Source organism: Cnephaeus nilssonii (assembly GCF_951640355.1).
Source record: "Cnephaeus nilssonii genome assembly, chromosome: 5".
Classification (NCBI taxonomy): domain Eukaryota; kingdom Metazoa; phylum Chordata; class Mammalia; order Chiroptera; family Vespertilionidae; genus Cnephaeus; species Cnephaeus nilssonii.
The window spans coordinates 12,325,734-12,341,534 of record NC_137076.1 but is presented as its reverse complement, the minus strand read 5'-3'; the positions used below and the strand labels follow the sequence as shown (position 1 = coordinate 12,341,534).

Here is a 15,801-nt window from a genome sequence, read left to right as displayed (position 1 = left end):
TAGGTTGCCTTTTCATTTTGTTCTTTTGAGATTTTTTTTTTGCTATGTGAAACCTTTTTAGTTTGATGTAGTTCCACTTGTTTATTTTTTATGTTTTTGCCAAATCAGAAAATCTGCTAAGACTAATGTCAAGGAGCTCACTATCTATTTTCTTCTAGGAGTTTAATGGTTTCAGATTTTACTTTCAAGTCTTTAATCCATTTTGAGTTAAATTTTGTGTATGCTGGAAAATAGTGGTCCATTTTCATTCTTTTGTATGTGGGTGCTCATTTTTCCCAACATCATTTATTGAAGAGACCCTTTGTCCTTTGTATATTCTTTGCTTCGTTGTCATAAATTGACCATAGATAGGTGGATTTGGTTCTGGACTCTCTATTCTTGTTTTATTGATCTTAGTGTCTTTTTATGGCAATATCATACTGTTTTAATTACTATAGCTTTGTAATATAATTTGAAGTCAGGGAGTAATGATGCCTCCAGCTTTGTTCTCTCTCAAGATTACTTTGACTATTTGGGATCTTTTGTAGTTTCATATAAATTTTATGATTGCTATGTTTCTGTAGTGAATGTAATTGGAATATTTATGGGGATTATATTGAATCTATAGATTACTTTGGATACTATGGACATTTTAGTAGTATTCTTTCAGTCCATGGGCACAAAATATCTTTCCACTTATTTGTGTTTTCATTAATATCTTAAAATTTTCAGTGTACAGTTCTTTCACATCCTTGGTTAAATTTGTTCCTAGGTATTTTTTTATGCAAATGCAATTGTTTTCTTAATTTCTCTTTCAGATAGTTTGTTATAAATCTATAGAAATGCAACAGATTTTTGTATGTTAATATTGTATTCTGCAGATTCACTGAATTCTGTTAATTCCAACAGTTTTTTGGTATGGAGTCTTTGTTTTTTTTTTATATATATAATATACAAATAGTGACAGTTTTATTTCTTCCTTTCCAATTGGGATGCCTTTTATTTCTTTTTCTTGCTTAATTGCTACTTCTTAATCTTTCAGTGTTGATGTTTTAGCAATTGATTCTTCCCACTACAGATGATGGAAATCTAGCCCTCTTTCTTCCTCATACCTATTATCATACATACTAGAGGACCGACACACGAAATCGTGCGTGGTTCAGGTCCCTAGGCCTAGCCTGTGATCAGGGCCATTTTCTCCTGGCAGCCAGCCCTGCCCCCTGCCACCACCCACCCCAGTTCCCTGTTTGCCATCCAGCAATGGGAGCCTGACGGCTGGGGGAGTGATTGAGAGGTCGGCTGTTCCCGCCTGCTCACCAGCCCCACCCCTGTCACAGGTCGCCCTCTGTGTGTGGGGCGACCAGCAGGGCGGGGTCCTTGGCCTGGCACTGCCCGCATCCCCCGCCACCCACCCCGGGTCCCCATTCGCCTTCGGCAATCAGAGCCTGCCGGCCGGGGATAGGAACCAAGAGGTGATCAGTGCACCTCATAGTGACTGGTCAAGAGGTCGTTCTGCTGTTATGGTCATTGGGTTTTTATTATATAGGATATTCCTATCCTCTACAACTTCCCAGTAGATTGGTTACATCAGTATTCAAATGTTTACTTTCTTCTGTCCTATCCTCTCCACTACTTTTAGCTACTCCATTTAGACCACTCCATTGAGAATACTCTCGTCATCATTCATCCCAAATGGCCAAGACAAAGATAAAATCTAAATTTGCATCTTACTCAACCTTTCTTTTTTTTTTCTCTTTCCTCAGTTTTTGATATGTTCGACCACTCCCTCTTTGAAAGGCTTTCTTCACTTGGTTTCTGGACTGCCACACTAACCTGATTTTCTTCCTATGTCACTGGTTATTCTTTCTGTGCTTAATTTGCTGATTCCACCTCTTTTTTATTTTTCCCCTGTAAAAATATTAATTGTCCCAGGGTTTTCCTCTGCCCCTTTTTCTTTGCTTTCCTTAGGCAGTCTAATTTTTCCCCATGAGCAACTGGATATCCAGTTGCTATTCAACATCTCTATTTGGGTTTTATAAATAAGCATTTTAAGCATTGCATGGTCTCAACCAAATTATAGATTTCTTTTATCAGATCCTCCAATCCACTTCTCCATGTCATTACATCCATCATTATCCAGTTGCTCAGTCCAATTATCAGTATTTCTTTCTTTCTCATCTTCCACATCCAACCCATCATTACATATCAAAACCTATCTAGTTCCTCATGTCCCCACAGTTCATTTGCTACAACCATAATGTGATTCCTGCCTAGATCATCAACTACTTGCCTAATTGCTAATTTCACTCTAACTGATCCTTCTACTTCCCTCTTTCCTTAATTCGTTCACCATTTCACAGACTAATCAAAGAGATACATTTAAAGTATAAATCAAATCATTCCCTCTGCTACTTTAAAACCTTCCCATGGCTTTCTGTTATGACTTGACTTAAACCCAAACACCTCCTGAAGCTCTCATCACATCACACCTCCCTCATCTGAGCCTTGCCTACCACGAGCCTCATCTCCTAACTCCTTTCATCCCTGGGCACTCTTGGCCTTCTTTCTGCTACATCTTATTTCCATCAGGGCCTTTGCTTTTGTTCTACCTTGTTATTGTAAAATGTCTCCCTTCCCCAATATCTTCCCTTAACTGCCACTTTCTCATTGTTTTGGTTTCAACTCAAAAATTTTTTCAGATAGAATATTGTTCGATACAAGCTAGGAAACTCTCTTAGTTACTGAATCACCATTCCTTTTTCATCTTCTCAATAGCACCTCTTGTACCAAAAACTGTATTAATGTGTTTTCAGAATTTCACTCCAGAACATAATTTCTTCCCTTCATTCTAAGTCCATGGAACAGTTTCTGGCACATGGAAGAATGTTGTTGGCTGACACAATTCATAAGACAAAAGCATCCAAAAAAGCAGTACATTTTGAATGTTTCATTTACTTTGTATATTGTTGTTCCCCATCAGAAAAAAACAGTTTTGACTCACAGAACCTAAAATTTGTTATAAGCAGCATTTCAAAGTGCTCATATTCCTAGGATACTGAACTTACCTCTGCCATGCTCTCAAATATGAGTACCAAAAAAGAATATTCGAGGTAAATTTAGGACTTTGGGATAACCCTTCTTTCTCTATATCTCATATAGATTAGAGTTAATGAATGTTATTTGCTGTTTATGTCATAAAGGTTTACATCATCAATCATATTGGAATTTTTAAATGTTCTGTTATTATGTAACAGTTTGCTTTCTGAATGTATTTAACTGGGAATAGAATCAAGTGCATGAGCAGATTTACCATCAAACATGGCTTCAAGATTTTAACTGATTTTTCTCCATACAATATCTTAAAGGGAGGTATTTTTTTACTTTAATTTTTGCCTATTTGTGTAATTTTGTTAATTGCCACAAACTCCAAAGCAATGGAAATATGTTGGTAGTCTAAATAATGAAGGGGTAGGGGAGGAGATCCTGGATAGAGAATGTAATGAGTAGTTTGTTTTATGGGTAAACAGAACTCAAACTGTGCATTGCTTGCATTTATCTGGCATTTCTATCCCTGCTTGTATCAGTTTCATTTTGTGCATCTTTGGCTGAAATCCTGTTAGAGTTTGCAGAGAGCTCTTATGCTTATACCATCTTACTATTTGGCTCCATATTTTAAGTGAATGGCTGGCTTTCAGCTCTAAGGAGGTAGGGTCCCATGAAATGAAGAAACGTTAGCTGGAAAAGCCAAAGAAGAGGGTAAATGTGAGAGTGGGTATCTGAGCTACTAGGGAACATTTGTGTGTTCTGGCCTCCTAGGGAGAGGGTATGCATGAAGGAAGATGAGTAATGAGGTTAGCTTGACTTAAACCAGGTACCCTGAGGCTTGCATGAGGCAAAGGCATCATGCAGATGATTGTCTATGGATATTTTTAAGAGTTATTTAGCCTCAAATAATTGGGGGTATGTTTTATCTGGGTGCCTCTTTAAAGTGTTTTCCACCTACTCCAGACTTTTCTTGTCTGGTCCATAGACTTACTATAGTGTCATTATTGACCAGCCCATAGCTACACAAGTGTACATATCACACAGCTAAACACTGGAGGAGGAGCAGAGGGAGAAACTAAGATGTTGGCAGCACACTAAATATTCAAACTGAAAATGTGTGATTTAAGGGAGAAGAGGCTTTGCTACACTAATTTATCATCTCTGGTCTTCCAAAAACCTTTGTATTTAGTTTTAGATTCAATAGTTTTAGGCCAAGGGTATAGAAACTATGTTTGACTTGATTTATAATACCCTTTATGTCTCTGTATTTTAACAGGGCAGCCCTGTATTATATCGAAATGTTAATTCTTTAAAAGAGCGCATATCTGCCTTCCAGTCGGCTTTTCACTCCATACAGGAAAAGGAAAAAATTACTGACTGTCCTGAGTTCTCAGAGGCAGAGGGGTTCCCGACAACAGGCTTGAGTGAGTAGAAAAAATTCAGTCAGTTTGGACTTGTGTGGGATTCAGACAGGCCTCTGAGATATAAAAAAGATTTCGTTCACAGTGCAAAAGCAGTCTTTCTGAGCAGAGTTGTATTTTTAAATGGAGTCTAACATTCAACATTTGGGACATTTCATGTAAAAACCTTGATTTCTGGTTCTCTTGAAAAAATCGGATGTCAAGCATTTCTGAGCCTCCAATCCACATGGTCACAGTTAAGTTTTAGGTGTAAAACTGTCAGAGCTGATTAGCTCATTTCATCTTTATCATAGCCCATGTGACACATTTGTGGGATCAAGTACAAACTTGATTTTTAGAGAATTATTACGTTTGGCAAGCATTTACATGAACACCAAACACCCATCCCCAATATAATAAACTGATCTATCCAATCTGACAACTTTATAGCCTGCCATATTCTTTATAATAACTTTTATATTATAATTCACTTGGTTATTTTTTGTGTGTGGTCACCTTTGATTTTCCAATCACAAAACATTTTAAATACCAGAATTAGATGAATCTTCGCCTTATCTGTAATCACCAAAATCATAGCTCTGCTGCTCTGCACCCTAAGTAAGGTTCCACATGATTTTTAGTGTCTTGAACCATCTTCAAGTAATCTCAACACCTCTTTGTGTGCAGTGCCCTTCAACTCAAGACAAGTTTAATTCATCTACCTGTTAGTGCGTGACCACTCTCATATACTCATTTTTATTTGTAGTTTGTAACTTACCTATTTTTCATTTTTTACCTGGGTTTTAAAATATTTTATTAACATGATTATTATAATTCTGCAAAGAATAACATTCTTTTTTGTAGCTAAGAACTGGGGCACATTGTGGCTGTAAATTTTTCATAAACTCATACACAAAGCAGAACCAATATTAGAACATAACCACATCCTTTAAAATGTTCAAAAGAATAAGTTTCAATATAAATTTAAAAACAGAATGAGATACTGTCTCACCAGTGCAAATGTATTTTAGCATGTCTTTTTGCATTTTATAGTCTGAAAAACTTAATTATAATTAAATATGTTTTTCTAAGTAAATTTGTGTTATCTTTTTAGTAATGTTCACTTATCTTTCCATTATATTTTCTTTTTTGAATTAAAAATTTTACTAGATTTTCCTATTCATTTCTAAAGTCTTTAGGCTCAAGCATTAAAACATACTAAAATTATGATGTATAAAATTGTAAAAGAAAATACTCATGCCTATTTTGTTTTTATTTTGTTTTGTGTATACAGCCAAAAAGGAAAGTCTTGGTGAATGTCAGCAGTCTGCGTTCCTTGCACAGTTATCCAAACGTCGGAGAATATCTTCTCAGAGCAACTCTGATGAAAATCTAACTAATGCAGTTGGTCCCCAGATGTTTAATGCTGCTACTCCTCCAAGTACAGACAGAACATGCGCTTTTCAAACTTCTCTTGTAGATCTTTCTGAGGTAACTCACTTATTGGAAACATAGCTTTGCTTTCCTGGTGAGGTAGTTTTAAAGATCCTTTTTTCAGTTAGAGTACCTTGTACTGCTATATTGTAGCTGGGGTTCAGATTACCAGTACATGAGTGTGTGTATTTCCTACTTACTAACTTTTGTTGTTAGTTGGCTTATTGGTTGTTAGAGACAGTTTTGATTAAAAGCCTTCTGAAAAAGTTTTTATAAAAAGATTAAGCAGTGTGAGGTATTGTTGCAATAGATGCTGATGGTGCAATAGAAAGTCACAGTCCTGTCCTGGAGTAGCTTTTTGTCTTCCAAAGGAGGCTGACATGAGTATTTTATTTACACATTACTGGTAAATTCGAAGATTATACTGTACTCCTCAGGTCTGTGGGTCTTGGCACTTCTGCCTTGCTGCCTCTGTGTTTGTTTTGCAAAGAATGATTTTATTTATTTTTAAATTGAATTTATTGGGGTGATATTGGTGTTAACAGAAATGTGACCTGACCCCTAGTGGGTCTGCCTAGGACCTGTGGGTAGTGTGTGGGTTCTTGACCTCGTGCAGGGAAGATTTCACAGTACCAGTCCAGGGGATTTTGAGAGGACGTTCATTAAAGCTGGGTACAGAGAAGCAAGGTAGGGCCTAGGACAGAAGCAGCAACAGGTGAGGGCCTAGGTGGGGAAATGAGCCCAGGCTGGGCTGCTTTGGCTCACTAAGGCGTCAGAGAAAAGGGGTCCTTGGTCACAGGGTCAGGGAGTTAGTCCTGGATGCTGCCCATTGCTCTCTGGTTACAAGTTGCTTGGAGTCCCTTAGAGTTTAGGAATGAGTGCTTGTGGGGGAAGAAGAGGCTGAAGGGAAAGGCGCAGGGCATGCTCCTGGCAGGGAGAGTACACGCTCTGACTGGTTTAATAATTGCTATTTAGCAGTTGCTCCTTTGCTCTGCTCACTTGCCTCAAGTAACTAAGGATGTTTGTTGCTGATAACTTAAGCCTGTCAAGATTATCAAAAGACTAACCTGAATTAAATAATACTATTGACCTTCACTCAAATGTAAACAAGGAGGTAGTTCTCTCATGACTTCCTGTTTCATACTGTTACTTTGGGTTTGAACAGCAGGTTCCCATTTCTTCAGTGAGAAGAGACACCTAACCATTAGAATTGAAACCTTTTTTCTGTACCTTCTCTGTCACATTGATACAGTACATGTCCTAATGATTTTATTTAGACTGGTATAAGTGTTTGATAGTCAGTTCAAGTTTCTTCAGGGTCCAATAGGTTTCATTCAGAGTTGCTTAGAATCTCTACTCTCTCTACCTTATTCTAGCTAATATGAAATCAACATCTGACAGAACGGATAATAATTGTTTCTTATCAAAACTTTGTTTGAACATATACCATGATTAAGAAATAGTTTCCACATTATTAAGAGTGTTTTCTAACCTAGTCATTAATGCTTTTCCTATCATAGCTATTGATACTTTTGTTGTTTGATTAGTAATTATATGACATTTTCTGTTGTTTGGAGAATTTCTTCTTCAGTGAATGTAGTTAGCATAATTTCTAGACTTCAAATAAGGTACCCAAAATGCCTAGAGAATACATTTAGAATGAATATTCTGTTTTTAGTTAGATTCTCCTTCCTATACTTTTGAGATCAGATAATTAAGGTGATAAAATTGCCTCATTGATTGAGTGATTGATTGGTTTAACGTTATATTTCTAGGTAATCTGCGATGCTTACTCAAACCTTTAAAAAGATATCATCATTCTGTAATTAATAAGATTTAGTACTTTTTTGTGTGCACTTTTTGTCCCCCCAAGAAACTTTCCGAACCTGGTTTAACACAGTCTGGAAGTTTAGTTGAAGAATCTGTTCCACTTCCTGAGCTCACAGAGGCTTCAGCTGGTAAGTATTTAATTTTTCCTTAGTATGCGTGCCAGTTCACCCATTGCAATATTTGTTCAATAGACATCTATAGTTGGTGTACCTACATGCTGAAATTTGGGAAAACTAAAACAGTTCCCTACATTTTAAGAGCTCTTGGTCTATTAGAAATGTTTCAGAATTCTTTTTACTTGAGAGAGGGCATTGTTTTCTTTGAATAAGAATTAGTGAAATATTTCCAACCTGATAAAATGTAAAGACTAGGATCTCTGAACATATTAACAAGTACATTTTGTTAGAGAAAACACTACACATGATTTTTTTGTTTTGTTTGTTTTAAGGTTGTGGGAAAAGGGACCAGGATTCAAAATTTAGCCTTTTCCAAAATCAGTGTACTTATATTGATTTAGTTTTATTTTCAACCTACCTGTGTCTCTCTTTAAAGTAAAATTCTTGTATTGTGTGTTTTTTTAATCAATCTGAGATTCTCTTCTTTTAATTGGAATATTTCCCTCATTAACCTTTCAAGCCAGTAGTGATATGGTTTGATTTAAATCTACCATTTTATCATACATTTTCTGTTTGTTCTCTTAATCTTTTTTTCCTTTGTTTCCCTCTTTTTGTCTTTTTTAGGTTTATTTGAAAAAAAATTTTAAATAAATTATTGTTACCTTTTATTTACTTTTTATTTTTTTAATGTACATTTTTTTATTGTTGATAGTATTACAGATATCTCCCATTCCCCCTTCTCCCCCCCCCATTATTCCCCTCCTTCCATCCCCTCCCCTCCCCCCCACCCCACCCCCACGTCTTCACCATCCTATTGCCCTGTCCATGGGCTATGCATATCCTATATAATAAAAGGCTAATATGCAAATCAACTGAACAGTAGAATGACGGGTCACTATGATGCGCACTGACCACCAGAGGGCAGATGCTTAATGCAGGAGCTGCCCCCTGGTGGTCAGTGCATTCCCACAGGGGGGAGTGCTGCTCAGCCAGAAGCCAGGCTCACGGCTGGCGAGCACAGCGGCGGTGGCGAGAGCCTTTCCCGCCTCTGTGGCAGCGCTAAGGATATCCGACTGCCGGGGGAGTGGGCCTAAGCTGGCAGTCAGACACCCTCAAGGGCTCCCGGACTGTGAGAGGGCACAGGCTGGGCTGAGGGAACCCCCAGAGTGCACAAATTTTGTGCACTGGGCTTCTAGTCCTATATAATAAATAGCTAATATGCCAGTTGGACCGGATGGCAAAATGACCTTCTGGAAGGACCAGTGGGCGACAGGGTTAGCGAGCCTGTACCACCAGGCCAGCCATGGTGGTCCTGGCACGCCACGCCCCCCCTTCCACAGAGGCAGCGGCGCAGTCCCAGCGCCTCCGCAGAGGTGGGACATGGCTCAACTGCAGTGCCTCAACCTCCCACGGCCCCTCCCCCAGCCGGCCCTGCCCCTGATCCCCCCTCCCCACCAGTGGGCAGGGGGCGGGGACAGTGCTAAGGCCGCGAGCCTGTCTTCTGGTTGAGCGGTGCTCCCCACCCTCGCTCAGCCTGAAGCCAGGCTGGCGGCAGCGCTAAGAATGTCCGACTCCCAGCATAGGCCCACTCCTTGGCCTATGCCGGCAGTTGGACATCCCCCGAGGGCTCCCGGACTTCGAGAGGGTGCAGGCCGGACTGAGGGACCCCTCCTCCCCCAAGGACATGAATTTTGTGCACCGGGCCTCTAGTAAATATGTAAGTTCTTTGGTTTATCCCATCTTCATCCTCCCCCCCCCCCCCATACACACACACATCGAGGTATGTCCTTCTGTTCCATGCCTCCAGCTTCGAGTCTTTTTTTTTAAAGATATATTTTATTGATTTTTTACAGAGAGGAGGGGAGAGGGAGAGAGAGTTAGAAACATCGATGAGAGAGAAACATCAATCATCTGCCTCTTGCACACTCCCTACTGGGGATGTACCCACAACCAAGGAACATGCCCTTGTCCAGAATCGAACCTGGAACCCTTGAGTCCGCAGGCCGATGCTCTATCCACTGAGCCAAACCGGTTAGGGCTCGAGTCTTATTTTGTTGGTCAGTTCATTAGATTCCACAAATAAGTGAGATCATGTGATATTTCTTTCTCAGATGGACTTATTTCACTTACATAATAGTTTCCATGTCCATCCATGCTGTCCCAAAGGGTAAGAGATCCTTCTTTTTTATAGCTGCATTGTATTCCATTGTGTAAATGTCCACAGCTGGTTTATTCATTCATCTACTGATGGGCACTTGGGCTGTTTCTAAATCTTAGCTATTATAAATAATACTGCTATGAACATAGGGGTACATATATTCTTTCTGATTGGTGTTTTGGGGGTTTTAGGTTATATTCCAAGAAGTGCAATCTCTGGGTCAAACAGAAGTTCCATATTTAAATTTTTGAGGACATTCCCTACTATTTTTCATAGTGGCTGCACCATCTGCATTCCCACCAGCAGTGAACTAGTGTTCTCTTTTCTCCGTGTCCTCATCAGCATTTGTTGTTATTGATTTTTTTATTATAGCCATTTTGACCAGGTGTGAGGTTTTAATTTGCATGTCTCTGTTAATTAGTGAATTTGAGCATCTTTTAATATGTTGCTTGGCCATTTGTATTTCTTTGGAGAAATGTCTATTCAGGTCCTCCGCCCATTTTTTTATTTTTTATTTTTTTTAATTTCTTTATTGATTAAGGTGTTACATATGTGTCCTTATTCCCCTATTACTCCCCCCAACCCCCCAACTCATGCCCTCACCGCCCTGTTGTCTGTGTCCATTGGTTAGGCTTATATGCATGCATACAAGTCCTTTGGTTGATCTCTTCTCCTTACTCCCACCCTCCCCTACCTTCCCTCTGAGGTTTGATGGTCTGATCCATGTTTCTCTGTCTCTGGATCTTTTTGTTCATCAGTTTATGTTGTTCATTATATTCCATAAATGAGTGAGATCATGTGATATTTATCTTTCTCTGGCTTATTTCACTTAGCATAATGTTCTCCAGTTCCATCCATGCTGTTGCAAATGGTAAGAACTCCTTTTTTACCGCAGCGTAGTATTCCATTGTGTAGATGTACCACAGTTTTTTAATCCACTCATCTGCTGATGGGCACTTGCTGTTTCCAAATCTTAGCTATGGTGAATTGTGCTGCTATGAACATAGGGGTGCATATATCCTTTCTGATTGGTGTTTCTAGTTTCTTGGCTCTGCCCATTTTTTATTTATTTATTTAAAATATATTTTATTGATTTTTTTTTTTACAGAGAGGAAGGGAGAGGAAGAGCAAGTTAGAAACATCGACCAGCTGCCTCCTGCACACCCCCTACTGGGGATGTGCCCGCAACCAAGGTACATGCCCTTGACCAGAATCGAACCTGGGACCCTTGAGTCTGCAGGCCGACGCTCTAGCCACTGAGCCAAACCGGTTAGGGCTCTGCCCATTTTTTAATGGGATTGTTTGTCTTCCTTTTTTTGGGTTATATGAGTACTTCATATGTTTAGGATATTAACCCCTTATCAGATGTATCTTTGGCAAATATGTTCTCCCATACAATGGGTTTCCTTTTCATTTTCGTTTTCTTTTGCTGTGCAGAAGCTTTTTATTTTGATGTAGTCCCATTTGTTTATTTTGTGTGTTTTTTTTCCTTTGTTTCTTTTGCCCTAGGAGATGTATTGGCAAAAATTCTGTTACGTGAGATGTCTGAGATTTCCTGCCTGTTTGTTTTTTTTTCTAATATTTTTATGGTTTCATGCCTTACATTTAAGTCTTTTATCCATTTTGTGTTTATTCTTGTATATGGTGTAAGGTGGTGGTCTAGTTTTATTTTTTTACATGTCCAGTTTTCCCAACACCAGTTTTTGAAAAGATTGTCTTTACTACACTGTGTGTTCTTGCCTCCTTTGTCAAATATTAATTGACCTTAATGGTGTTGGTCAATTTCTGTGGTCTCTCTTCTGATCCATTGGTCTGTATGCCTGTTTTTGTCCCAGTACCAGGCTGTTTTGGTTATAATGGCTTTGTCGTATAGTTTGATATCTGGTATTGTGATCCCTCCAACTTTGTTCTTCTTTCCCAAGATTATTGCGGCTATTCGAGGTCTTTTATGGTTTCCTATAAATTTTTGGAGTATTTGTTCTAGTTATGTGAAGTGTGCCATTGGTATTTTAATAGGGATTGTGTTGAATCTGTAGATTGCTTTGGTTAGTATTATCATTTTAGTGATGTTAATTCTTCCAAACCATGAATATGGTATATGTTTCCATTTGTTTGTATCTTTTTCTATTTCTTTTTTCAATGTCCTGTAGTTTTCCAAATACAGGTCTTTTACCTCTTTGGTTAAGTTCCTTTCTAGGTATCTTATCTTTTTGTTGCAATGGTAAATGGGATTGTTTTTTTAGTTTCTCTTTCTGAGAATTCATTTCTGTATAAAAATGCCATCAATTTCTGGATGTTGATTTTGTATCTTGCTACCTTGCCGAATTCATTTATTAAGCCTAGTGGTTTCCTGATGGAGTATTTAGGATTTTCTATGTACAATATCATATTACCTATGATTAATAACAGTTTTATGCCCTCCTTTCCAATTTGGATGCCTTTTATCTCTTCTTGTCTGATTGCTGTGGCTAGTACTTCTAGTATTAAGTTGAATAAGAGTGGGGAAAGTGGACATCCTTGTCTTGTTCTTGTTTTTAAGGGAAACTCTTTTAGTTTTTGCCCATTGAGTATTAGGTTGGCTGTAGGTTTGTCATACATGGCATTTATTATGTTGAGTTATGATCCCTCTAGTCCCACTTTACCAAGAGAGTTTTTATTTAAAAAGGTTGCTGGATTTTTTTGAATGCTTTTTCTGCATCTATTGATAGGATCATGTGATTTAAACAAATTTTTTTTTTGCCAGTTACATATTTATCGAAAGATAATCCCCTGGCTACAAATATGAACAAACTTAAAAAAATACAAACCCTTGGATCATAAGGGGGCTAGATCATGTGATTTTTATCTTTCATTTTATTTATATGATGTATCACATTTATTGACTTGCAAATATTGTACCAGTTTTGCATCCTCAGAATTGATCATGCTATATGATCATTTTAATATATTGCTGGATCTGATTTGCTAATATTTTGTTGGGGATTTTAGCATCTGTGTGCATCAAGAATATTGGCCTGTAATTTTCTTTCCTTGTAGTGTCTTTACCTGGTTTTGGAATTAGGGTAATACTGGCTTTGTAAAAAGAGCTTGGATGTATTCCTTCCTCTTGAATTTTTTGGAATAGTTTGAGGAGGATAGGTGTTAGTTATTCTTTGAATGTTTGGTAAAATTCTCCTGTAAATCTATCTGGTACATGACTTTTGTTTGTTGGGAGTTTTTTAGTGACTGCTTCAATTTCATCAGTTGTTATTGGCCTCAGATTTTCTGATTCTTCTTGGTTGAGTTTTGGAAGATTGTATGTTTATAGGAATTTGTCCATTTTGCCCAGGTTGTCCCGTTTGTTGGCACATAGTTGTTCATAGTATTTGCTTACAATCTTTTGTATTTCTGTGGTGTCTGTTGTTATATTGCCTCTTTCGTTTTTTATTTTATTTTGTATCTCAATTTTATTTAGTTTCTTGATGCGTCTGGATTCATCAATCCTGTTTATCTTTGCAAAGAACCAGCGCTTGGATTCATTGATCTTTTGCACTGTTCTTTTTAGTCTCTATATAATTTATTTCTTCTCTGATCATTCTTGTGCTTCCTCTGGGTTTTTGTTGCTGTTGTCTTTCTAATTCATTTAGTTGCAAGGTTAGATAGCTTATTAGTGCTTTTCTTATTTCTTGAGGTAGGTCTGTAATGCTATGAACTTCCCTCTCATGACTGGTTTCACTGTGTCCCATAGTTTTGGTGATTTGTTCATTTTCATTTGTTTCCATGAAGTTTTTAATTTCTTGCTTGATTTCATTGGTAACTCATTCATTGTTTAGTAACATGCTCTTTAGTCTCTATGTATTTCAATGTTGCTTTTTTAAATATATTTTATTGATTTTTTACAGAGAGGAAGGGAGAGGGAGAGAAAGCCAGAAACATCGATGAGAGAGAAACATCAATCAGCTGCCTCCTGCACACCCCACACCGGGGATGCTCCCGTAACCAAGGCACATGCCCTTGACCAGAATCGAACCTGGGACCCTTCAGTCCGCAGGCCAACGCTTTATCCACTGAGCCAAACCGGTTATGTCTATTTCAGTGTTTTTGAATTTTTTTTTTTAATATAGTTGATTTCTAACTTCATGCCATTGTGATCTGAGAAGATGCTTGGTATTGTGTCAATCTTTTTGAATTTGTATAGTCTTGTTTTACATCCTAACGTAGTCTGTTTTTGAGAATGTTCCATGTGTACTTGAGAAGAATGTATATTTTCTTGCTTTGGAGTGAAATGTTCTGTAAACATCAGTTAGATTCATCTGATGTAGGATGTGTCTTTTTCCTTGTTGATTTTTTGTCTAGGAGATCTATCCAGTGATGTCAGTGAGGTGTTAAAGTCCCCTACTATCATTGCATTGCTGTTCATCTCTCCCTTAAAGTCCATCAAGAAGGTGTTTTTTTTTTTTATATTTTGGTGCTCCTATATTAGGTGTGTTTGTGTTTACAAGGATTATATTTTCTTGGTGAATCATTTTCTTTAGTGTTATGTAGTTATGGCCTTTGTTTTGAAGTCTATTTTGTCTGATATGAGTACCTCAGCGTTTTTTCCCTTGCCATTTGCATGTAATATTTTTGTCCATCCCTTCACTCTTAGTCTGTATCTTTTGTTCTGAGGTGGGTCTCTTGTAGACAGCATATATGTGGGTCATGTTTTCTTATCCGTTCAGTCAGCCTATGTCTTTTGACTGGAGCATTTAACCCAATTACATTTAAGGTTATTGTTGATAGGTATTTATTGCCATTTTTATGTTCTTATGCCTATGATCCTTTCTCTCTTTTTCTTCTTAAAGCAATCCTTTTAATGTTTCTTGCATTGCTGGTTTGGTGGTAAAGTACTTCTTAAACCATTTTTTGTTTCAAAAGCTTTTTATTTCACCTTCAATTTTGCTGGATACAGTATTCTTGGATTTAGGCCCTTGCTTTTCGTTACTTTGAATACTTCATGCCACCCCCTTCTATTCAGAAGTCAGCTGGCATTCTAATGGGAACTCCTTTGTAGGTAATTTTCTGTCTCTCTCTTGCTGTCTATAAGATTTTTTATTTGTCTTTAACATTTGCCATTTTAATTACGATGTGTCTAGATGTGGGTCTCTTTGGCTTCATCTTGATTGGGACTCTGTGCCTCCTGAACTTTTCCCTTTACCAGGTTGGGGAAGTTTTCTGTCATTATTTCTTGAAACAGGTTCTCTGTTCTTTGCTTATCTTCTCCCCCTTCTGGTATTCCTGTAATAGATACTCCGATAATTTGGTATTTATTTCTACCTTGTCTTCCAAATTACTGATTGGGTCTTTGGCTTTATCCAATCTACTTTTAATTCCTTTCAGTGTATCCTTGATGTCTGATATGTTGTTCTCTATTTCTGTCTGGTTCTGGTTTATAGTTTCTATTTCCTTTTTCATGCTGCTATAGTTCCCACCGAGTTCCTTGTAATTTGCACCAAGCTCCTTAAGCATCTTTATAACCATTATTTTGAACTCTATGTCTGATAGTTTGCTTGCCTCCGTTTCATTTAGTTCTTTTTCCGGAGATTCCTTCTTTGCCTTCATTCGGGGGTGGTTTTTTTGCCTTCCCATTTTAGCTCTCTCTTTGTATTCGTTTCTATGTATTAGGTAGAACTTTATGTGTCCCAGTCTTTGTGGGATGGCCTTATGTAGAAAGTGTTTTGAGGGGTCCAATGGTGCAGTCTCTTTGTTATCCTGAGATGGATGCTCTAGGAATGTCCCTTGTGTGCATTATTTTGGGTTCTCCTCTTATAATTGGGACTTACCTGTTGATGTCCCATTCATTGGAGGGATCTCTCCTTGG

General features: G+C 38.0%; 1 protein-coding gene across 6 annotated transcripts in view; it reads left to right on the top strand.

Annotated features, from left to right (window-relative positions):
- CDCA2 (cell division cycle associated 2) overlaps positions 1-15,801 on the top strand; it is a 75,096-nt gene that overhangs the window by 13,597 nt on the left and 45,698 nt on the right. For all 6 annotated transcript variants that reach the window (XM_079772496.1, XM_079772497.1, XM_079772498.1 and 3 more), the window contains 3 exons: positions 4,301-4,448; positions 5,719-5,915; positions 7,732-7,816. In XM_079772496.1, the coding sequence (XP_079628622.1) occupies positions 4,301-4,448; positions 5,719-5,915; positions 7,732-7,816 (430 nt within the window). The remainder of the gene's footprint in view (positions 1-4,300; positions 4,449-5,718; positions 5,916-7,731; positions 7,817-15,801) is intronic.